The sequence below is a fragment of the Crocodylus siamensis genome, chromosome 4 (genome assembly GCF_052110815.1).
Source record: "Crocodylus siamensis isolate JL-2025a chromosome 4, ASM5211081v1, whole genome shotgun sequence".
Classification (NCBI taxonomy): Eukaryota; Metazoa; Chordata; order Crocodylia; family Crocodylidae; genus Crocodylus; species Crocodylus siamensis.
In genome coordinates, this window is record NC_143398.1 from 224,589,345 (window position 1) to 224,614,417 (window position 25,073).

At 38.0% G+C, this 25,073-nt stretch overlaps 1 protein-coding gene across 9 annotated transcripts in view; it reads left to right on the plus strand.

Annotated features, from left to right (window-relative positions):
- The window catches only part of QTMAN (queuosine-tRNA mannosyltransferase), a 298,926-nt gene that overhangs the window by 158,732 nt on the left and 115,121 nt on the right, over window positions 1-25,073 (plus strand). For 7 of the 9 annotated variants that reach the window (XM_090045822.1, XM_090045816.1, XM_090045823.1 and 4 more), the window contains 2 exons: window positions 7,897-8,064; window positions 11,491-11,664. In XM_090045822.1, the coding sequence (XP_089901948.1) occupies window positions 7,897-8,064; window positions 11,491-11,664 (342 nt within the window). Of the gene's footprint in view, window positions 1-5,209; window positions 5,324-7,896; window positions 8,065-11,490; window positions 11,665-25,073 lie in introns of all 9 variants that reach the window. The other 2 variants (XM_090045819.1, XM_090045821.1) reach the window with 2 other exon arrangements.

Below are 25,073 nucleotides of genomic sequence, written 5' to 3' on the forward strand. Positions count from 1 at the left end.
GTCTTGATCCCCTCTTTTTATGGACAAAGAAAGGATGATGTAGCCTGTGGAGAACAATTGGCTATGAAAGTGAAAAGTGCATCTGTCAGTGATTAATTGAAGGAAAATTTAATTACAAATGAGGGAGAAAATTAGAATCATAGAATCATAGGGCTGGAAGGGACCCTGAAGGATCATCAGGTCCAGCCCCCTGCATGAGCAGGAAAGACATCTGGGGTCAGACGACCATTATTATCATACTTTTATTAAATTTGCGGAAGCTTCAGTGCAGTTACCTACAAAAATAAAAAGCATTCTTTAGAGCCTTTAGTTGAATATAAAAGTCTATCGCTAAAAAGAATATTTCAACCTTACTTTTTTATGTTACAGTTTAATATTAACATACTTACCTGATTAGCTTTTAAAAAAACCCAACTTTTTCAGTATGTCCTGATTCCAAGGCAGTTGTGCGGAAAAAATTAGGTTGGATCCTCAGCTGGAGTAAAACCGCTAAAGTCAGCAGAGCCATGTTGATCTGCTCCCAGCAAAAGACCTATCTGTTACAATTGGAATCTGAGAGGAAACTTCAGCTTAGCTTTCAAAACTTTCCAATTGTACTAAAATATGGTTAGATAGCTGAAGCAAAAGTCAGTTGTTACAGGAAGAAATTAATAGTGATCCCAAATTGCTTGGACTAAAAACCTAAAATAATTTACTTGACTACTACAGGAGTTGTTAAGGAGTGGGATTATCAGAGATGTTTAATGTTAGCCTAAAACTGGCTAATGTCTCTGAAGTCTTCTTACCTTTAATAGGGGCAGAGTAAGACTGCTTTTGAAATCCCACCCAGATACTTGCAGAATGAACTCACACAAAGCTTCCTTGTAGAAGCTATAAAATGGAGAAGTGGTGCTAGAAAATAAAACAGGAAATATGTGCGAAGCGAAGATTTTTCTGGGTGGTATCTGTTAGTGGCCCAACTTCATTTGGATGGACTTAGATAAGTTTTTGCATGCAATGAATTCTTCAGGGCTGCGGAAAAAGCAAATGCAGAGAAGATTAAAAACAGTGTGCAAGGCTGGAACTGGCACATTTCAGTAAGATAGCTAGAGATTGGTTTGGTACAAGGAAATATAGTTAGATGGAAAGAATGCTGTAAAGAAATCTTTGAGGTGTAGTAGTAAGTTAATTATTTTTAGAAAATATATCCAGCCTCCATCTGCTTATTGAACAATAGGATCAATGAGCATTGGGAATGTTATTGGAGAATACATATCTGTTTCCAGACCCCTCCCTTTCCCCTCCAAAAAAGGACATTCAAAGTATTTTATCTATGTAAGGAAAGGAACAGTTGGTTTCTGCTGTCTTATTGTATGAAAAACAAACCCCAAATCTAAAATGAATGACCTAGTGGGAATCATGACTATTTACTACTTATGTATTCATATGTATTATAGCAAGAGGAAAAAATATTTTTCTTTGCAATTAATATTTGTAAATGTTTATGAAAGTACTTAACAAATAAATATGACAAACACATGGTCTAATTAAGATGTAAGGGATGACAAACCTTGTGACTTATTCTGAAAAATAAAGAGCGCTACAATAGTAAGACTTAATTATTTCTATAAACATTTCAAATTGCTTTCTATGTTAAAACTTAATTTATATTATATATTGTAACATCTATAAGCCTTTTGACATTTGTACATATTATGTCAAAAAGAAATTAGAGTTAATTTATTATTTATTGTATTGTATGGCGTAACATATTATTATCATTTACTAGCGTTTATTGTTAAAAATTCAAAGTCATTTACTGTTTAAAATGGCCAGTGTTTTATGTTTGATACCATTTTATATGTATTGAGCAGATATAGATGAAAATATGCCTTTTACAAGTTGATCATGTATGAAAGTTCTAGAATGGTACTCAAAAGCACATCTATTACATATTTCATGCAGTAATAAAATTATTTGATGAACAATTAATGCTGCATTTTAAGAAATAAACCAGAAATAGCCTGCACCATTTGTGCTTCTATAGCTGGGCTGGCCTCATGGTAACCTTTTAAAAGGCTAAGGAAGAGAGGACGGAGTGTTCCCAAACAGGTGTGGTGTTACCACAATCTTTGCTTACATGCTTCTTAGGTTGGATGGGCTTCTCAGTACAGTAGTTCATCTTCTGGCCCTAAACTCACTCCACACGTTTAATGCTGGTGTACAGACAGGTATCATGAAGGAGAATTTTGAGTTGTGTGTTATCCTACCCAGGGTCTCATTCCCCCATATCAGAAGGATAGGTTTATACTGGCCTCACTGTAGAATGTGTCCTCTAACAGCTACAATTAATTGCTAAAGTAGTTAAATATATTTAAGGTAATTTCATAATGAAACATAACCATTGCTGTAGTGCCCCTCCTTGTCCAGTGCTGTTTTATTATTTTTCTATTGTAGTAGACTTTTAATCAAGATTGGTCTTTATATGTTCAAAGCTGCACATATATATTTGTGGTCTCTGCTTTTGAAGAGCTTAACAGTTTCATCTATGTGTACAACTGAGTTTGGGTGGAAATTCTGTGAATGTTTTTAAGACTGTAGACCATGTAAGGACTAGAAGTGAAACTTCTTTCCCTGTTCAATTGAAATTTTAGGAAATAAATTGATAGAGATAATTTATTATCTACACTGGAATTTGACCAGAAAGTAGTAGTTAACATCTCTAGGCTTGTGGAAGTGCAATGGAATTTTTGATTACTACAGATGGTCAAGATCTCAGCTTTGGATCTTTTGCAAAGATGATACTTCCAAGATCACAGTGCCCTCGATGTTTTGTTGATGTATCAATGTAAATTGAACAAATTCCACCTAATGAATATTCCTTTTTGTAGCACCTGTTTTTGCTTAGAGGTCTCCTATCTATGTTCAGTTGAAATCCACCCCAAGCTTTGGAAGGAATTGGGCCAATCAGTACATAGAAGAGAAGAGTTAGCAGTGCTTATACTGACTTTCCTGACAGCTGTGCATTTCAGTCATAAATTATATACTATTAATGTAAATATTCATGGGCTTGAATCTCCACTGCACAGGCTTCTGCTCTGCTGCCATAGGGTTTCATTGGAACACCGTCTTTCCTTCCCATAATACCCCCAATATCTTTTCTGTGTTCCAGCACATGGGAGGGCAGAGGCTCTTCCATCATCTTTGTACTGACAGATTTCCTCAACAAAAAGGAAATTTCCAGTGCAGAAATTAGTAAATAACACCTCTAGTCTGGTGAAAGATTAGAGAATCATTGATAATACATTTATGTATACAATGATGTTTACAAGCTAAATTATTTAATTTTTCATAAGACCAGAAGTGTTGCTGAGTTCTGTTTGAATTCCAGTTCAATCCCACGCTCCAGGTTTGTTGGACAGAATGGTTTATAGGCAGCCACGGATTTGAATTGGAATATTCCTTCTTTGTTGGAGGACTCTGTCAGTATAAAGATGAAGGAAGAGTCTCTGTCTCACAACTCTGTCACCTCATATGTTGAAACACAGGGGAGACAATGGGGGCATGTTGGGAAGGAGTGTTAGTGTGAGATTCTATAGCAACAGTGTAGGAGTTTGGGTGTGCAGTGGAGATTCAAGCCATACAGATTTACTGGACAGTAGCTACATTAATTACTAGATTCCAATTTGTGACTCAAATGCTAAAAATGGTACTGTTTTTTAAATGTTGATTTGCTCTGTGCTTCCTTAGGCAACATGTTGGTTTTCAGTTTTGGCTCTCGTTAGAACAATAAAGTTAACAGCCATGTAAGCTGCATGGTCCTCTTTCTTCTGGCCTAGTGTAATCTCCCTACCACTGTGAAACCGTAAGATGTAACGGTAGCAGTCAAGAATATCAGTATAGGCAGTGTTGCTTTTTCCCGTATGTGCATTATGCGTATATATTTATGTATGCACTGAGTCCTCCATTGTGGGGCCACTCAAGAAAGGAACAGGTTGTGGTCTTTTAGTAAAGTTCCATGAGAACAAAATGGAAAGGTTGAGAGTAACACCATAATTACTTAAGTGATACCAAGTAGAAAGCTTATAATGCAGTTAAAAATACTTAAACAACAGTACTCTATTTTTGTAAACTACTTAATGTAAATTGTATCAATCTTTGTTCTGATTGGTCATTAATGTAATTATAAGTGAAATAAAAATGCAAAGTTTATTTTATTTTACTGCCCTTCAGTGTTTCAACCGGACATCTCAATAGACAAAAATACACAAAGTTCAGATTATCCACAAATTGCGGCCCAAACCTGCAAACACTTAAGCATGTGCTATACTTGATTCACATAAGCAGTCCCAATGAAGTTAGAGGGATTATTATGTGATTCAAGTTAAGCATAAGTGTAGTTAATTTGGCATGTATATGGGATGTTCTAAGTGGCTGTGGAAGTCCGAAACAGTTTGTCTAGTCACTTGGGAGCTGGTTTGTTTGTTGTACGGAAAGTCATTTACAACTATGAAATATACTTGGGGTACCTTCTGGTGGTCACTTAGGGCAGCTAGCCACTTAAGAAGGGTTACTTTTAGCATGCATTTCATGGTAATATGTACAGAGAATATAGGGTATAGAAGCTTACTGTATATATTAACATGTTTGTAGTGTTTATGGGTCTAGATAAGAAGACTGTAATAGCAGTTTAAATGTACTTTTTGTGAGATGGTAAGCTAATGATGTAGCTGTTAATTTGAATTTAGCAGACGTTTTAAATATAGGTTTCTCTTACAGAGACAAAAGTTGCAATTTAAAGCTCTTTGGTGGTCTAAAAACAGCTTAATTCTCTAGTAGCATGGTAATAAGTACTAATCCAGCTTATACAGTGATTGTAGTATGTCATGTTTGTGAAAGATTGCCTAACTCTGCTTTCTCTGGGTTTTATGTTAATTTTTTTAAATTAAACATAAAACCTTATAACATCTTTATGCTGAGATAAACTGTTCAATTTAACTTGTGCTCAAGCAGCAGCTGTCAGGAATTATCATGTTTCCAGCATTCTTGCTATCACCTTGTGTCTTTACCTCCCGGATATACTCAGTGGGATGATAAAGCTCACCTTGTTAGGATTTATTACTTAAATAATAACCTGAGGTAAAATGAAAGTTGATGTCACATAGAATGACAACTGACATATATTTATGTCACACATTACATTGTAATAAACTTTCCTTTCCTCCCCTAGTAATAGGTGTTAAGTGGAAATACTCTTCAACATATCCTCCAGTGCCCTGCATGAGTCCATTAGCCATATACACTACTTCTCTGTGGGCATGTTCACAATGACTTCTACTGTCAGGTATTACTCAAGCTTATAATGTCTCAGAAATTGGTTATTGCCAGTCACGAATAGTTCCTGTGCCAACAAGGCTGAGGGTGTAGCTAATGTATATAGGATTATATTATGGAAGAATATTATGGGGTAGCATAAGGGGTCTTGAGGACAATTTATAATGCTGTGATCAATTTAAATTTTGTTCACACACAGTGGGAAAATAAAATTATTTCAAATTCATACATTTTCCTTTATAATGAAATTTGATTAGGTTATTAACTGTTGCCACTTTTTGTCTAATATTTAAAAAATCTAACCTTTCTTTTTGTGTCAGAATAACCAAAACGTTTTTTAAGTCCTTGTCATTTTCACCATTCATTTCCAAATACTTTCTATTTGTAGGTTTTTTCTAATGCCTCCATTGCATCCTTTAGCTTGTCCAAAGTGCTGTTGTCTGTTGATACAACCATTTTCTTCAGATTCCCTCTATTATCTTCATCCATGTCTACCATATTGTGATCAAACAACAGTGTGCTACATGATTCTGGCCTAGCCCTAGCCTTCGGTTCTTATTTGTCATGATATTTCCTGGTGAATCTTTTTCTCCAACAGTAGTATTACCCTTTAGAGTTTGACTGTGTTCTCCTTCCTTTGTGCCTTTTTCCGTGATGTGACCCATGTTTTCTATCTAGATGTCCCATATTTGTTTTTTTTCTCTCCATTTAAATATCTCCAAAGAAGCTGTGTCTTGTGCCAGGTCCACACGCTCTAAACTGTATGAATCAGTTAGACTGGTAGAGAAGAGGGGAAAGTATTGTGGAACAAGCAGGGAGGGGAGGTACAGTGACATCATCAACACAAGCCTACAATTTACCCAAATAACTATTTAATCTTATTATTGTAATCTTTGACCTTCTGTATCCCCCACTAGTGTTTGTTTCTTTCACTCATTCTCTTATGACTAAAATTAGATTGTAAGCTCCTCTGGACAAGGACTCTGAGGTTTCTACATTCGGTGAAATGTCTAGGACACATTTTAAAGTCTTTTTATCCTTCTTTAAATCTGCCTAGGTGATTAGGGGTCAAAAGATTTTTATCACTTTTGACAAGTTTTATGGCTTCTTTGAAATGATTTGTTGGTCATGACGTGTCTCATAACAAGTGCTCCTATCTTATTTGACACCCTATTTAACAACCTTATTAGAAAGACCAAATATTTAATGCGCATGTATCTATCATTACTGTCCCAATCTGGTAGTGATTTTTCTGGGTCAGGATTGAGTCATGATGATGAGAGTTAATAACAGCTGCCTTCTGGCTACGTATGTTCAGTAGGTCCTATAGACCTATAGAATGCCTATAGAATGATTACCTATAGAATGACTTAAGTTTTCAACGTTTCTAAGTTTATAGTTAGTGTACAGAATACTTTGGAAACACTAATGTACATCTAGCTATCTCAGGCAATGGAAAGTTTGAAAGGCTAACCAGTGCAAATGGATTATCATTCCATGGTATCAATTGGCCAGTTGTCTTGAATAAAATAGGAAGAAATTGGCAAAAGTTATAAGGTCCAGTGTTTGCATTATTAGAATGGATTATTATTTTACGTTTACATTATTAGACTGGATGTTGGGCTAGCAAATTAGTGAGAAATATACTGTTTCAGCTTGGTGCTCTATTTAAGATTAAACAATTTCAAATGTTTGTTGAGAGTTAAAATACAAATCTATGGATATATAGTACACAATGATTCAGAATGTTGGTTTACATCAAAATCACACTATCCAGAGGGTATTAAATACTAGCTTACTTATGGGTGAAATCTTGACTGCATTGAATCAATACAATTTTATTGGGACCAAGATTTTATTCTATAGATTTAGATAAGTTAATTTTCTGATTGTTTGTAAAGTTATTGCAAACAAATCAGTAAAAAATTAGTAAAAGAAAAAATCAGTGGGTTAATGTTTTTTGTACTCACTTTATATCATTTTATGAACTATGGAATAGTAACAAGTACGGTGGCAATATTGGAGTTCAAGGAAACAAAACAACAACAACAAAATAATATATAGTATACCTAATAAAAATGAGAAAAGAAAACATAGAAAAGAAAAAGACCACACCAGATAAGTGTATTGCATAAATCAAAAGGGTTTATGTCATAACATGAACATGTGCCATTTCTGCTCATATATTGAATTTCAGTAGTCGGTTGCATAAAGAAGTAAAGTGTAATGAAACTGGCAAGCAAAGTATTCCCCAGTCAGCCTTATCTTTGTTCCATTTGTCCTTCAGATAGAGCTTTTCTTGCCTTTTTCAATAAAATCCATCCAGCTTTTTTATTTTGCATCTCTCTGTAACTGAGCTGAGAAGACCAATGAGATTCAGTGCTTTTCTAGTTCAGTTCTTAGCAGCTGCTTTTTAAGAGATCAAAACTTAGAATGCTGCTACATGGTATTAAGGCTTAGCTATTGATGTGTCCCTATAGGGGTTATGTTTTTCTTGTGGGGGGAGAAGGGGAGGAGAAGAGTAAAGGGTGACCCTTTTGAGCATGCTCATAGACAGTAAACACTACTCTCCTTGTTTCTCAGGATCCTCTTTGCGAGCTCAGTGCTTAACCTGACTGAACTTATTGCCCTTCGGCCTGACCTTGGCAAATTGAAAAAGGTCCTTTACTTCCATGAGAACCAACTGGCATATCCTGTCCAGAAATGCCAAGAAAGAGATTTCCAATATGGATACAACCAGATTCTTTCATGGTAGGTGTTTCTCACACCTCTGTGTGTTGTTTAATGTCTTCTGTTCGGCACAATCTTTTCGCTTTTTAAGCCTGGGACACCCTACACTAGTTAAATGACAGCACTGTTATAAATTGCAATACAGTTATAAACAGAGTTCTGAGATCTAACTAATAATGTCCATTGGGAGAAACAGGTTATTAACTACTTTAGATGGAACCTCACCTCAAACTATTGTTACATTCCACCTCTGTGACATAGACCTTCCATGGTACACTTACGTTGCAGTTATTTTTAAGACATAACTTATTCATAACAAAAAAAGTTTTGCTTCAAGCACACTTAACAGAGTAGCAGCTAATCAGCTCTTGCTTAGCAGTAGCTTTTATTGCATCCAGCTGAATTAAAATAGAGTTTTTCAGGGGAATGAGCAAAAATTAAAACATACTGCAGCATTTTTCTGAAGGAGAGAGGGCAGTAAACATACCAGATAAATCTTTACATTTCTTTCAAGTAGAATTCAGAAATTGTGCAGTGCTAAAATACGCAGACATTTTAAAGGCTCTAGTCCTTCATTGTTACTTAAAACAAATGTATTTTCTGAATCTAAGTTAATGAAAGAAGTTAATAACAGCGACACTGAAAAGCTTTGTGATTAGACACTAGAAACCTAAATGAAATTGCAATGCTGAATTGGGTTGAATTGAAATGAATTCAATTGCTTGATCTCTCTCACCTATTTGTTATTAGGAAAGTTATTAGAAACATAGAATGTGCATTTTTGAATACATGTAAAACATTTGTATCTTTATAATATAAGCCAGTTCATATTCATATTTCCCCAATGATAATCTTTATGTAGTCTCAACGTTCTGTATATCTGTTTCTGCCATTCCAAGTGCAAAGCATTTCAGATTTTAAGTACCAGTGATACGAAAATATAATAAAATATTGCTTTTGTAAAACAGTAATAGTCACTTTCAGATTTCATGATATAAGGCAGCGTGGGGATATATTTTTAAATATTCTTTTTATCTTTCAGTATTTTGTGTGATACAATTTCCTCATAATTTCTGAAATTATGGAATCTTTGCAGTGAATTTGCTCTGCAGTATTTCCAGAAATATGCATTTTAGACCACAAAAGCATGCAGTAATCTATTTTCCTTTTTCCTTTGTATTACCATTAAATTCTTGTTTCAGATAGGAAAGACTTCTACAAATACTTGCTTTCCATGCTTCTTTAACCAACAATTGCCTCCCTATCTTATGGCAAATATATTCTAAAATATTTTGAACACTATTGTCTCTGCAAACAGCTTAATTTTAATGGTAGGGAAGAAAGTTGTTTATGCCTACAAGTGGTTACCTGCAAGGAGAAAAAACCTATGTCTATTTTTTATCTGCTATATAAAGAACTACAGAAGTCTTAGCCTTTCTTAATATTTTAAGCTTTGTTCTGCTTGTTTTTCCTTTAGAAATATAAGAAATATTAAGTCTTTGTTTTTGTTGAAAGATTCCTTGGCAGAAAAGACTACACTCAATTTAATGCTTTGACTCTTTAGGAAAAAGAACTCTTCTCCCAAGTGATCATTGGGAGTTTCTGTTAGATAGGTGTTAAAAACACATTTTAAATAATCAGATTTAATACTTTCCTCTTAGTTGCCTAGGCTTGAATTTGTTGTAATCAGAACTCTTTGATTTTCTAGTGGTACATAAAATCTCCAGTAAAAACTAATATTTCTAATGTATAAAAGAAACAGGGAGAAAAACTTTTCAGGCTTTGTTTGAGGAAAACATATGGTGGGAAATCATAGGTGAGAACTAATGGGAAATTTTGTGAAATAGTTCAACTCCTGTAGGTTACTTGAAAAAGATTATTTCTTTCTTCTCAAATGTTTTCTTGCTTTTCCTGCTGACTCCTGCTGCTTTTGTGAGCAGTGTCAGTTTTCTTTCTTGATCAGGCAGCAGTGTGAGTTGTAAGGATGAATGACAGACTCTCACCTCAAATACACTTTTCACCAGCCCAGTGACTTATGAACACATGTCCTCAATGTATCTTATGACCCATGGGTCGGTATTACAATATATGACATACTGAGAAAATTTAAGTAGCCATAAAACATTTCTTAAGTCTGTTATACTATTACATTTGTGCCAGTATAGTTAGGATTGCATCAGCACTTCTGATGAGCTTGATAAACTGAAAATCACAGAAGCAAAATAATATATGAATTATGATTTAACCACAGTCCAAAATGTGGTTTTCATGTTTTATAGCGGTAATACTATATGACAGAGAGTTGTCTTGTATCAAATCTTCTCTTATGCTAATATACCAAAATGTTTCCTAATTAAATTAGCAACATTTAAGTGATTACTTTATCTATTATTTCTCTATTGTAAATTTTGACATTTATCTTGTTTAATTGAAAAATGGTGCCACCTTGAATTGTTTAAATTAGGGTTATTAGGAACACAGAAACAGAGGACTGGAAGAAACTATCTAAGTCATGGAGTTCAGTCCCCTGGAATATTAGGCAACCAAGTAAAAGATAACCATGTGAACCTGTACTTTAAAATAATTATTGATGCTTTATCTGACATCTGGTTAGCTGAAATTATATTTCATTAACCAGTAGTACATCAAACAGGTTTTTCTCTCCTTTTCCAGGACAGAAATTTTCTTTTTCAGTATTTAGATGTCTTTAAAAACCTCAGAGGAAAAATAGTAACATTCATATTATCCATATGATACAGTATATCTTGTATACCTTTTTAAGGCAATAATATCACTAATGGCAAGAGTATTCTTACAAGCTAATTAATAACACATGATGAAGAAACAAAACAGACTTTCCTCAAGAAACCAGGAGTGACTAGGACTAATGGTCACAAGCTGGCAGAGGGTAGATTTAGGCTAGGTATCAGGAGGCGCTACTTCTCTGTCAGAGTGGCTAGGATCTGGAACCAACTTCCAAGAGAAGTGGTGCTGGCTCCTCCCCTGGGGGTCTTTAAGAGGAGGCTAGATGTACACCTTGCTGGGGTCATTTGACCCCAGTACTCTTTCCTGCCATGGCAGGGGGTTGGACTTGATGGTCTGCTCAGGTCCCTTCCGACCCTACATACAATGAAACTGTAAGAGATTAGAACTGTTATGATCTTTAGATTAATAATATTAAATATTTGTAATTCTTTTATTTTTTAAAGTTTTAATGAAAATTGTTAAATAATGTTTAGCAGATAAGTCATTTGGACGGCAATCAAGATATTCAGAATAAAAGCAGACTCTCCACCATACCTGAGTCAGCTGATATCAAATAAAAATAAATTTACATTGCTTGATTTATCAGTTACTGTCACAATATTTATCCTATTTTAGTCAATTTAAAAATAATCCTGGGTTTTCTTTCAGAACATTTTATTCATTTTCTCTGCTTTTTTCCAGTTTGGTTGCTGATATTGTAGTGTTCAACTCTGCTTTTAATATGGAGTCATTTCTTACATCTATTGGAAAATTTATGAAGCTGATTCCTGACCACAGACCAAAGGATCTGGAAAAAATAATCAGACCGAAGTGCCGAGTTCTTTACTTTCCAATCAGGTTCCCTGATGTGAGCAGGTCAGTACATTTGACTCCATTCTCCATGTTGTGTCATAAAGTGTCTCAAATACAGTGCTTGCTTACTGCTAAGTTTTAACAGATCATTTTAAGAGTTGTTATTAGGTAATTTGTTAGATGTTATTGATCTGCACCCTCCATTATTTTATAAAACTATTTCAGTAATACAGAACTACAAAGGTGGGGCCTGATTCTCAACCATTGAAATCAGTTAAAACTTTGCCATGCCTAGTTGCCAAGTTGGTGGTCAGTGCAACTTGGTAACTACATAGCTCACTCATGATAATGTCCCATTGTTTGTTTATTAAAAATATCTTTGCATGTGCTTTATCAGCCCTATATTCTTTATATGAAGAGGGGAAGCGGGAACAAGAAATTTCAGAGATTAGTAAAAGTCATTAGGCTATGGTTGACACATTATATTTCCCTAGGTATAATGATGCAGGATTTTCCCCCCAGCTCTGTTTTTTACGGCTTACAGATAGGCAAAAATAATTTCAGTAACATGAAGCAGACTTGAATATTTTGGCATTTGTTGGAGTTGTAGTTGCTCTTTTCTCTTCCTTAGTAACTATGAAGGACATTTTTTATTACCCTTGCTGTGGAGCCCATCCTGAAATTAGCAATGGGTTATGTGGCTCAAAGGGAACATTCTGTAGATCCTTTTCACTTTTGATTAAACCTGACAATTGTTTTTCCTAGCACAGAAATCTCTCCTTGTCTCCTCCTCTTCAGTGGGACCAGCACTAAATACAAATAGTAGAGTTTTGCAATCTAATTATAATTTTAAAAGTGATATGAAGTTCAGTGCATTTTGTGAAAGAACTATATAGCAAACAAATTAATGAACTTAAATGGCTGTACTGAAGTCCAGTTTTATAACTGATGGCAAGGTTCATTCTATTTAAATACTCATACCTTAAACCCTCACTGCTGACCAGATTGCACTATGCACATCATTTCAAAGTCTTTAAGTGTCTCTTTGTAGAAGGTTAACATAAAGAAGAGTCATTTAACTCTTGGGTCACAAATTTTATTGTTGTTTATAGATTTAATGCTTGCATTTAAGTTGCTTAGAAAATGTAACAGGATTCAACTACTTCAAATCTCATGAACATAAATGTCTAAGGTTATGCCTTTTGAATACATATTTAGACACTTAGACCTAAAACCTCAAAAGTGTTTATGTGGCTAATGTCTAATTAGGCACTTTACACCTTTGCTTTTAGGGGCAATTAGGCTTTGAATTTGAGCTAGGTGCCTAAATACCTTTGAGGATCAGGGGCAAACATCTCAATGGTATGATTTTCAAGAATGCTGTTGGAACTAGTGAGAGCTATGGATCTGCTCAGTACCAGCACCAGTAGTACTTTTTATAGTCAGGACTCTCGCAAAGGACTTGTGCCTCCCATTCTTTTAGACATTTAAAAATCCAGCTACTGGTGCCTAATGTTAGACATGTAGATGCAATAATTTCAATATAACTATATTTTGATACATCATCATAACTATTCATGTATTTAGGACATACAAACACACACACACGATTCAGTTTGTCAGTAAGCCAATTAATGACACATCATTCAAAAAAACTTCCTATTCTTATGTTAATGCTAATATCTATTTTAAGTGCCTTTTAATGCTTTTAGAAATCAGTAATAATGATTTTCCATAGATAAAATTCAATATCATCACAAAAGGCAGAGTAGATTTTAAAAAAAGAAGTTTTTCGTAACTTCTAATAAAGTTCACTTGTGCCCAGCATTTACCATTTCTTTACAAAAATGTTTCAGATAATGTTGAATGCATCTGTGGCCCTGAATGCAATTTATTAATATAAACTGTGTTACTACAGTGCAATTCAGCTGAATGGAGATCGAGGAGAAAAAGGTTAAGAAATATCGTGGCCAAGTTAAGATTTATAAAGCAAGCTCTTAGCCCAGAGTGTTTTTCAAGTTATTTCCAAATGGTAATTTGCTTTATCCAAACCAAACTCATACACTGTAAGTAAGTGATTATTTGCATGACTGACAATCATTTGAATGCCTGCAGTCTTTTTAAAATGCATAATTTTGCCAAGACATTGGGAAAATATTTAGAAATTCTGAAAGCAAAATAACTAAGGTGATTTTTCCCTCCTTATTTTGACCGTGTGTGTGTGTGTATGTGTGTGTGCGTGCGTGTGCATGCGCATGTGTATGTGTGCATGCATGTGTGTGCATGTGTGTATGTCCCAAATGTATTTTTCATTGGACCTTTGGCAGAGGTAATCTAAAAACAAAAAGTACAACCATGAATGTGATTTTGATTTGTAAAAGTTTCCTTATTTTAAATGAATACTGTGATTGTAGGGGTAAGTAAAAATTGATGTAATATATTTGAACTTAGAACAGAACCATGTGACAGTAGCAGCATCTAGCATTTCACTGGGGTAAATTCCATTATGTTTATTTTCTTTTTGACACAGTTATTAATGGAAGGAGTACAACATGGGAACTTAGGACTAGAAGGGACCTCCCAGGTAATCAAGCCCAGTCCCCTGCAGTAGTAGGCAATCATGTAATAATAAACATTTGTCCAAAAGAGTCGACAGGAACAGCTGCAGTCCCCGCAAAAGAGAGAAAATGCTGTACCAAACAGATACATTTAAGCAAGAAATGAAGGTACACTAAAGCAATCGATACATTCTGATGCCACAGAGAACACAGAAGATAGTTTGGTTGATATGGAAACAAAACTTGAATAGTGTGAAGTACACCATTGTACATAGTATATACTTAAAGTGACTTCACACTGCACGTAGGAACTGCTTTTTCTTCTTTGTCAATGAGAACAAAGTCTGTATAGATTACTGATGCTGTTTCTTTATTAGATATTTGGAACCAATGCCTATGTCTGCTAATTATTGATAAGATTAGGGGTGGACTTCAGGTTCAACAAGACTTTATCACGATGAGTTTGCAAAGGCAAAAAATATCTTCCATAGGCAGTACATAGGCATTGCCCCTCTTTCATTCTTAGCCCCCTACTCTTTCTACTCTACACCTCTCTCCTCTCTCCCTCAAATGCTTTCCTATCTGCATTGCTTAAGCCCTTTTTTTCCTCTGTTACTAGGATGGGACAAGAAAAACGATTTCCACCACTTTTCTTACTAAAAAGGAGTTGTTGTCCGTCTTTTCCTTCCTAAATGTGGGTACCCAAAACTCTGCAAAAAATCCCACGCTGACTTATAGCGCCAGGGATCTTGCTGTCTTACCAGTTTTCTGCTACCTGGGTAAAATATATGCCATCTTTTGATCAGAGTTCTGTTTGTTCTTCCTGATCCAAGAATTGCTCTAATCAGCTTTCATTTATCAAACACTGGAGAGAGGAGAAGGAATCTGTAATGTAGGCATCTATCAGAATAGGGAATTGAATGACCCCATCTTTTTCTCAAAGTCTGTGTTGAGGCTGATTCTAGGCATATGCTTCCCTGTTGCATTCTGCATTACCAGCGCTAGTCCTGTATATGGCACTACAGAGTCATTTCCTTTTTTAATGACTTAGTTATACAGTCTGACATAGTGTATTATATAGAAGTAATTATTTTATGATAACCTTAAACTTCCAAAACAAATAAAATTCTGAATTAAGACTGTCACTTCAGAGTGCGTAGGTATTGCAAGGGATGCAGAACAGTAGGTGATTTTACAAGCCATATGTGCTGCCATGCTTCTGTACAACACAGCAAGTTAAGTACATTGTGGCTGAGAATTACCATTCATTGTCATTTTTTGTTTAACTCAGATTCCTTATTATACTGTAACATAATACTTAGTATTTAATTAGATTTTAGTTTCTTATTTTCCCTTCACTGTTACAGAAGGAGAAAAGGGGGACACAAAAATAGAATTGTCTTTTTACTGATATCATTTTTTCTCCATGGATTTGCAAATGCAAATTCACCTCAGTGAACAGTTGTAAAAGTTCTTTGTTGATACTTTGTACTAGTTTTCAACATCTTGTCTTCTAATGGTCCATCTGTAGCCATACCACCTTCATCTCACAGCAAAGTATAGTTATAGCAGGTCATTTCTTGAATGGGAGATGTTTTGAGATTAATTTAGAAGAAAAGGGCCATATAAATCTTGGTTATTATTAATACTGTTTTAGCTGCAGTAAATCTTTACTATAATTTATTACAGAGGTATAGCAATGGAAAGTATTTTTCAAGCAAGATTAAAGTTATGGTCTAGCAACTTACAATACAAGATAGGCAAAAAATGGATGGGAGAACATACAAAAGAGAAATCATGAAAGGGCTAGAACTGGATTAGGAAACAACAATAGATGTTTAGTAAACCTTGTTAGTAACTTGCACCATGAGTATTTAATTTTTTTAAATTGAAGATTGTAAATTCTTTTCTGTTATAATGAAGTACAGGGAAAGAAAATGATAAAGAGCACTAAGGTCAGACAACAATTTGATTCCTAGGTAGCTGTTGAGAGATTGTCTGCCCCTCAGCCATGGTGACCTCAGTAAGGGACTTTGGTATGCTGGACAAGTAAAGCTATCACAAACAGGGGAGGACTGTCATCCAAAACTGACCACATGTGTAGAATCTGGATATGGAACTCACTGCCTCTAGGAATTGTTCATAATCTGAGTCACCTGACATAATTTGAAGATGCCATAAGGCTGCTTTGGAGATCAGGCTGAAGCAGTTTGTCAATCAAGTGATATGAATGCAGCCCTTCTTACTCCCCTGAAATAAGCAAATATTCAGTGTTAAAAGTTGACATCTACTTAGTTGGCTTAATATGCCAGATCTTGGAAGTGTGCATAGCACAGTCTGGGAGGAAGAGGAGTGATAGGCATAAAGCTCATGTGTGAATCCTTTCAGTCCACGGATGCTGTATAAAGAGTTTGTCACCTCTAAGTACAGATAGTCAAAAAGCCCAACGCTGAATTTATTCAATCTTCACAGGTTAGTCTAAACTGTGTAGATTGAAACAATAAGCAAATGAACAGACATTTACTTTTGATTCCAGAAATGCAGCCACATGCCTGCAGTGGTCTAAGCCAGAAGTCAGGGGGCGCTAAAGCATGTGTCCCTGCTTGGCTGGAGCAAACAGCTTGGGCCAAGGCTAGTCTACCTACCCTGCAAGGGGGCCCTTGTAGGGCAGGTGCAAAGCATCCTGGGATTCTGGGGGACCATGGATTAAATTGAATCTGGAGGGGATCTGGGACAGAAGTTCAATAAACCAATTTAACTTAAATCGGCTAAGTTTGATATTATATCCAACCATCAAGGTTTATTTTAAACCAGTTTCGGCCATTTTGAAAGTGGTTTACATGCACTGATCTTCTGTTGTGTTACAGATATAAACCAATTTCTGATCACTTATACTGGTTTGTGGAATTTCTGTCCATAGCCCTGAGTAAAAATAGACTTGCCTCAGAACCATTGCAATTTATGCTGAGTTCCAAGGGTTGAGGAGCAAAACCTGAAACTGGAAATTGACACTGAAAGGAGTAGTTTAACTTCTCCTTTTTCACCCATTCTCATAGGGCCAGGGATGGAGAGTGATATAGTAGCTTCTACCTTAGCTGTTCATACCAGAAGGATTACCTTTCCTTTAGGCTTGGACTTCCAGATGCAAGATATGTCAACCTTATGTTCAGAATTGTCTGGTAATGCAGTATTAATATCTGCTTCTCAGTGGATGATCTGACTCAGTAGTTCCATGTATCCATTAGGATTTATTTGTGTTGCAAAATATTTTTAAAAAATTAATTTCTTCTTCGCAGTTCACAGATGAAAATTAGATTTCTTGCCTTTTCCTTTATCTGTTGCATAGGTATGCAACTAAATGTTATCACAGTAACCATTTAATCCTACAACAGCTCAGAAGGATACTTAAGCTGAATTCTCTGTGCAACCTAGTTTTTTATTATGTTGGGTACTGCTCATGTTGCATACAACACATTCCCATAAAACTTGCATTTTGTATTTACAGAGAAATTTCTCTTGAGAGTTAAGGTCTTGTAAAACATTCTTGTTCTACAGCATGAACGAATTATTATACTCTGGGGCATTAAAAGTGAAGTGTACTGAAGAAAAGAATTTTTTCATTAAAATGCAGTTTATATTGATAAAACAGATTACTAGCATTTGATGAAATGTGAAACTTGGATCTACCCATATCGCTAAATCGCCAGTAGGTTTATTTTGGCAGGAGGAATAGCATGTAATGTATATCAGGACCAATCATTATACACTACCTGTTAGTTTTGTATTAGATTAAATTGTCCTTTGCTAAAGTAGTTGGAAAAGTACTGTATCTGTATCTTGAAGTAGCAGAATGTGGTAACCAAGAATATCAGAAAATAAAAGCTGTCGTGTTATCAGTTTTGGCACAGTCATTTATCAATCAGTATTTTAAACATTGACAAGTGGTAATTTAATAGGGAATGACCCCGTTGGCAGGAAGTTCTAATGACAGATGATGCAAACTCATTTTTCACTATGGGGCTGTGCTGGCTTCTTACCTTTCTCAGTATCGCAGCTCATATTTTCCAAGTCTGGGATGCGAGAAGCCACAAAGGGCAAAACCTGTGGCAACAAGCCGATAACCACTCCCATCTTCTTTGGTTAACTGTTTAGTTGCAAATTTCACTACAATGTGGCTCGTAATATTTGAGGCTTGTTTTAAACAGTATTTGATTTGTGAGTAAGTGTTCGCTCTTTTGTTTGGCTGCCACAGTTGAATTCCCAAGTTGAAAAAAAAATTATGCCTGGTTTTCAAAGAAAGGTTATCTTCTAATAATTCTGGCTAATGGCACGTTGCACCCAACAATCTTAAAACTTTACAGACGTTAACAAAATAGCATAATGCATAGTGGGCGACTCTTTGTTATCCCTGTTTTAATGGCTAGTGCTGCAGGGTTAAGTGACTGTGCAGGGTCATCTTAGAAATCATTGTTAAAGTCTTGACTGGAATCCAGTTCCATGACTCCCATTTCTGTGCAAAACCCCCTTCTAATTCTTTTTTTATACAGAAAACAGCTTACCTTGCTCTGAAAAATGTAAAGACTTGATGTTGGGAGACATCATGCAAAAGGAAGTAAAAGTGACAGTTTGCCAGGAGCTGATGTGGATGACATTTTTGATTCTCCATAAGAATTCTATATCAAATACAGCAATTCAACTATGCTCACTTTGAGTAGATTTTATTTATTTTACCTAAATGTTATGTGAGAGGTTTTCTTTACATTGTCTCTGCATATTTTCAGTTCACATTTTGTATTGTGAGATATCAGAAAAACCATAAATATCAGGATGGACTAATAAGCATTTTAAACTTAAATCCCTAGGGACTTTTATTATACTTTCCTACTTTAGTTGCTTCATTTGTTCTTTCTCCTGTCCCGGAGAGCGTTCAACAATCAAATGCTTCTCTTCTTACTAAGGGTTGGATTTGGTTAACTATCATCCCCATGAGGGATGAAGTAGACATAAGATACCTTTAAATGTTGCATCATATTATTACCAGGTTGTAATAAGGCTCAGTAGAGTTAAATCTAATTGGTTTCAAAGTGTTATGGAAGGGGTTTAAGGTAAAGCTGTTCTAGAATGGAACAAGATTACTGAGTAAGCATAGGCTGAGCACTCCCACTTGCATTGTGGTCATTCAGTTCTGAGAGCTCCCTAAAGGAGCAGGACCGTAGGACTAGTGGAACAAGATAGCAAACAGAAGTAATGGCCAGCAATAAAGTGATGCAGGTAGTGAGCTCAGATCAAATACTCATTTCAGTATAAATGTGCATGTATTTCATGTGTAAATATTCACCATTTTTTCAGACAATTCCATGTATCCAAGATTTTGCTTTTCAAAATAATGCCACTCCATATTTTTGAGCAATGAATATTTTTCGTTGAAAAAGTTATAGGAATGAAAGTTACTTTTACATGTAATTTCATGTTCATGAAATTCTGAGAAGTGGGAAAGTAGTTATCTTTGATTATTTTCTTTCTGAGTTGTTAGATGAGACAGAGAGTAAGAGACCCATATTGTTTTGATACTTCACACACTTTTCTTTTTGTGATGGTAAGGGAAAGGAAGACCAGAATAGAGAGGAACTACATAGATAATAAATCAGAATGAAGAGCAGAGAAATATGCACAAGGTTTTAGTGCTGCTTTATTATGAAGGGGAAGCAGAGCATCTGAAGTTGTATTGGATTAACTTAGTGTGAGAATGAGGTGACCTGTGCTACCATGTGCAACAGATATATTTTAAAAGGACCCAAAATAAGATGCCTAGTCCCCAGTGAATGACAGCCATGTTTTTTTTTTAAGAAAGGATGGCAGAACTCTGAACAGGAATAGAGAAAGGCCAGCCAGTCTACTGATATTAAATGTAAAGCAACGATGAAAAGAATACTGAATCTGATCCGTGCATCCTTCATGCGGTATGTTGCTGAATTGTAAATGAACACATCAAAGAACGATATGAATAATAAAGTTGTGTTGCAACACCGTTAGACCAGAGGTGCCAAACTCACCTTCGGTACCACGCCAGATCCAACCTGGTGTACGGGGTGGTGGCAGCAGTGTGGCAAGCAGCCATGAGGTGAGTGCAGGATGACTGAGAATTGTGTTGTCCTTGCTTGTTCATCTGGCAATGAGGACCATGTCCACCAGGGCCCAGATTCTGTGGCAAGCCCCATTTACTACTGGCCACACTCCAAATTCCCTGGTTTAATGGTAGCCCCTGAGTTAAACAGATCTCATAGGTTGATCCCCTCCTGATGTCTTTATATTTTATAGCCAGAACATTACTGGATGTTACCAGTGCAGGGTATTCACTGATTAGCATATGAACATATAATAATATAGCATTAGGTCAAAGCACCAGTAGAAAGGAGGTTCTGCAGGGCTCTGTGAATTGAGAATCAAATAATTTTCAGTGACAAAATTACAGCTATGGAAACAAAAAGGAAACCTAAGATACTGCTTCCCAGATGTGGAGATGACCTCTGCCATCATAAAGGAATAGCCAAATACAAGTGTTTGGTTTATTTAAAGAAAAGAAAAAAAAGAAAAAAGAAAAGAAGGTATGAAGTCAAGTGATTTTTGTTTTGGCAAATTCTCAGCCATTGTGTTTGTTATACAAGGAGAATCTTGATCATTTTGGGGTTTCATTTTTTTTTATTTTTTGTTCACAGCTAGCGATATTGAATATTTTATACTTTGGACATTTCACTTGCTCATTTGTGACTCCCAAATGAAATACTCTTCCTCTTCTCTCCTTTAAATAATTCAAAAGATATACATTTTAAAATATGAAAACTCTAACATTAATATACTACAAGAACTTAAAAAAGCATGCCACAAATCTTCTTCAGTATTGAAAAGATATATGAAAAGTAATGGTAAGAGCATCCCAAAGTTCCCGACCTATAAGCATCAAGAATCTTGGATGCTAATGAAGACATTTAGGCTAGGGATGGAAGTTACACACAAACTGGTTTAAGTGATAAGAAGGTAGTTTAAACCTGTAACAGAACAGAAGCTCAGTGTACATAAACTAGTTTCAAAATGGATGAAACTAGTTTAAGATAAACCTGTTTGAATGTTGTATCAGTGATTTGGGTCAAACCACTTAATGAACCTTCTGTCCCTGACCCCTTCCTGGTTCAAGTTAAATCACAGTCCCCAGCATCCCAGCATTTTGCAGCTCTGGGCTGGGCTGTCCGCTCCAGAGAGCAGGGCTGGCCCTGCCCCTCGGTTCCCTAGCTGGAGCAGTGAAGGCTGGCTGACAAAGGGTGGGAGGAGGAGGGGGGACAAGCCTAGCTGGGGATGCAGCCCAGTCTGCAGGGGGGAGGGGGAGCTCCCCCAGGCAAACCCCAGTTAGGGCCAGGGGCCAGGAGGGGGTTTCAACAACCTTTCCCCTACTCAAACTTACTGCTGGCTGCAGATGTAGACTACAAATCCCAGAGGTACCTCGAAGCAGAAAGAGGAAGTGATGAGCAACCCTGCAGAGTCCTACTGCTGTAATTCTGGACTGCAAATCCCAGAGACCTCAGGGGCAACAGGAAGAGGAAGTGATCACACAGACAGAGAGCCATGATCTAGTGTCCCCCAGTTTTGGCCTGAACCACTGTGGCTGCGTTTCCTGAATCAAAGGTAAATATCTGTTAACTTCTGGTTCAATTTAATCTGTACAGCTTAGATTAACCTGCAAAGACTGAATCAAGTTAGCCTCAGGCTTTTTTTCTGTCTGTACCTTGCCTTGGAGACTTCAACCAAGTCTGATGGCTTTTCATCCAAACAGTTTCTTTAGGATTTATTTAGGTTTCCTTATAAACCACAAGGCAGTTAAGGGAAAATGGATGACAACCAAAGTTGCTTAACTTATCCGGTCCTATTGGCCAGTCCATGGGCTAGATCCCATGCTCTGTGGGTGTGAACAGGCACTCTTGCCTGGCCCCCTGTGCACTGGATGTAGCCATGGACAGATCCTGTGTGCTAATGCAATTCAATGCACAGGTCCACATCATAAAGTCTGTGGGTCTCCCAGTGGGTCCAGAAATTTGAGAGAAGGGGAGCAGTGGCACTATTAATTGCTGCAACCCTGCAATTAATGTTGCCACTTCTTTGCTGCTGCCATAGGTGGGATTCTGCTATCACTCTCCTGCTGCCAATTTTTCAGCCCCACAGGCTGGATGACATTGCTGTGTCAGCTGGATATGGCCCATGAACTGGAGGTTGAGCACTGATAAAGTGCCCATGAACTGGAGCATGACTGATGAAAACTAATCACAGTTTTGGGGCCTTGTTGCACATTAATTTTAGGCAGCTTTCTTAACCACACGTTAATATCTGAAACTAGTTTCAACCATACTTTAGGCAGTTTAAAGTTACACCACTCCAATGTAGATTCATTTCTGATCCACATTATCCAGCTTGGGTTCCATTAATGTGTGGTCTCTCCCCACAGATGAGCCACCCAAGTCCCAACCTTCCAGCATCCCAGGATGCAGTGTCTTTCCTGCATCCTCCTGTGTGGACAAACTTTCTACTCCCTGAACTCTGCTGCCCAAGGCACCAAGTAAAGTCCTCCTCCTGACACCAGAGGTGTGACTTTCCCAGCCTGCAGAACACATGCCAGCTAGCCCAGTCGCAGGCATGGACGGGTCCTAGAGTGAGAAAGGAGAAGGACCAGGTAGGGGGAGGAACAAGGTAGTGAGCCAGATGAGGTCCTTATGCAGTGGTAGCGTACAGGGAGTGCGTTGGGGTGCATTCCCTGACAGGCTACGCTCCCTGCTTAGGCGATGGGTGGGGGAACAGGTGGGAGTGCCAGTGTCCTCCCTGTGAAGACCAGCCAGGGAATGGGAGCGCCGAATGAAGCATCGTGGACACTTCTAGGAGTGCCACGGCCACTTCCTGTTTGGTGAGATAGGCTGTGGGGCCCCCCAAAAATACATTCCTTGATTGCTTCTACCTCCCACCTATCCTTGGAAGCATGACCAGCATTCCCCAGACCCTAGTCCCAAATCCCATCTCCACCCATTAACTACCCACCCCATCCTCATTTCCTTTCCACCTCTTATTTCATTACCCACCCCAATTCCTTTAACTCTCCACCTCCCAGCTTCATGCCTCACCTCCACAAGCCACCTTTTACCACCCTGCCCCACTTACAGCAGGAATAGAAGCCTGTCCTGGCTCACCAAACCTGTAGTGGCAGCTCACCACTGTAGCTCCTAATTAGGGTCCTGCTCCTGCCTTAGGGACAGACATTCAAAAAGCTGGAGCCTGAATTGATTCAATCTTTGCAGGTTAGTTTAACCTGGCTAAACTGACCCAGTTTGCAAGTGAACAGGTATTCTCTCTGGATTGAGGAAATGCAGGCACATGCCTGCAGTGGCTCAGGCCAAAAGCTGGGGGCACTAAAGCATGCCTTTGACTGCAGAGAAGCTGTGCTTAGGGGTGGGGGCATGGCCAGCCCCAGCAGTAATCTAAAGTGAAGTGGCCAGGGAGGGGGTTTAATTCCCCACCCCATCCCACCAATGCGGACCCGGGCAAGGGTCTACCTACCACTCCCCCCTTGCCATTGCAGGGGGAAGCTGTGCAGTGGGCAAGGATGGGGCAGACAGAGCTGATGCAGACTGTGAGGCAAGCAGCGGCAGTGGGGCTTGGAGGGGTGCCCATAACCTCCCTTACTGCTGCTGCATGTCCTGCTCAGCCTGCAGGAGCTCTGACTGCCTTGTCCTGCCCCCACCCCTGCCCGCTGCATGGAAGAGGCTCACTCTGGGGCACCATGAGAAGGGGTGCTGCCCCCATCACGGCCCTTGCCCCCCTCACTACTCCAGCAGCAGGGGCAGTGGATAGCCAGAGGATAGTCAGCATGGTCCCTTTAGGTGCTGGGGCACAGAAGGGGTTTATTTCCTCTCTCCCTTTGGCATCTGGCAGGGGGGGTAGAGGAGGGGACTTATTACACTGCTCGCTCCACAGAGGGAGCAATTGGCGGCAGTGGTGGTTGGGGCTGGCAGACCTCACTGCAGTCCCCCAGAGTCAGAGGGCATGGAGGGAGGAATAAACCCCTTCCTGCCCCCTTTGCCTCAGGGAGCCCTGCTGGCCGGCATCTGGCTGCACCCCTGCCCCAGCCAGTGCCAGTGAGACAGGGACAGGGAGGGGGGAATTAAATCCCTTCCCTGGCCAGTTCACTTGAGGCTACTGCCAGGGATGGCCATACCTCCATTGCTGGAGCAGAGAAATGCCTGACAGGTCTGTGCTGGTGGGACAGGGGGGGAAGGAGGGAGGAATAAGCCTCTTCCCTGCCCCCTTTGCCATAGGGGGGCCGTCGTCTAGCCACACACTTGCCCCTGCCTGCCAGTGCTCCAGCCTAGGGAGCAGAAGTGCCAGGGCCAGGAGACTCTGGTTTGACTTAAACCAGGTAGGGCTGTACGATAGATGTTCCATAAACCAGTTTGAGCTCAATCAGTTAAGTTTGATACTACATTCAACCAAGTTTATCTCATTTTGAAATGACAATTTTGAAACGGGTTTATGTGCATTGAATTTATGTTCTTTTATAGGTTTCAACCATTTTCTGCTTACTTAAAACCAGTTTATGTGTAACTTCTGTCCCTATCTAGTCACAGCTGTTCAGGTGGGGAGACAGTCAGAGAAGGTTTTTAGGGTTAAGGTGCGACTGCTCCAAACTCGAGCTAGCACTAACATAAATAAACATTTCAGCACCTCATAGTGGAATATATAACAAGGCCCTTTCGTTATTGTCATCAGTGGCTCGGTTTGTCCTGAATCTACTTAGGAGAGTTGAATCAGGGCCTTATTACACTTTACGCTGTGAGCTACACAAATGTTGATCAGTTTTAGTGCTGACTAGAGTTTGGAGCA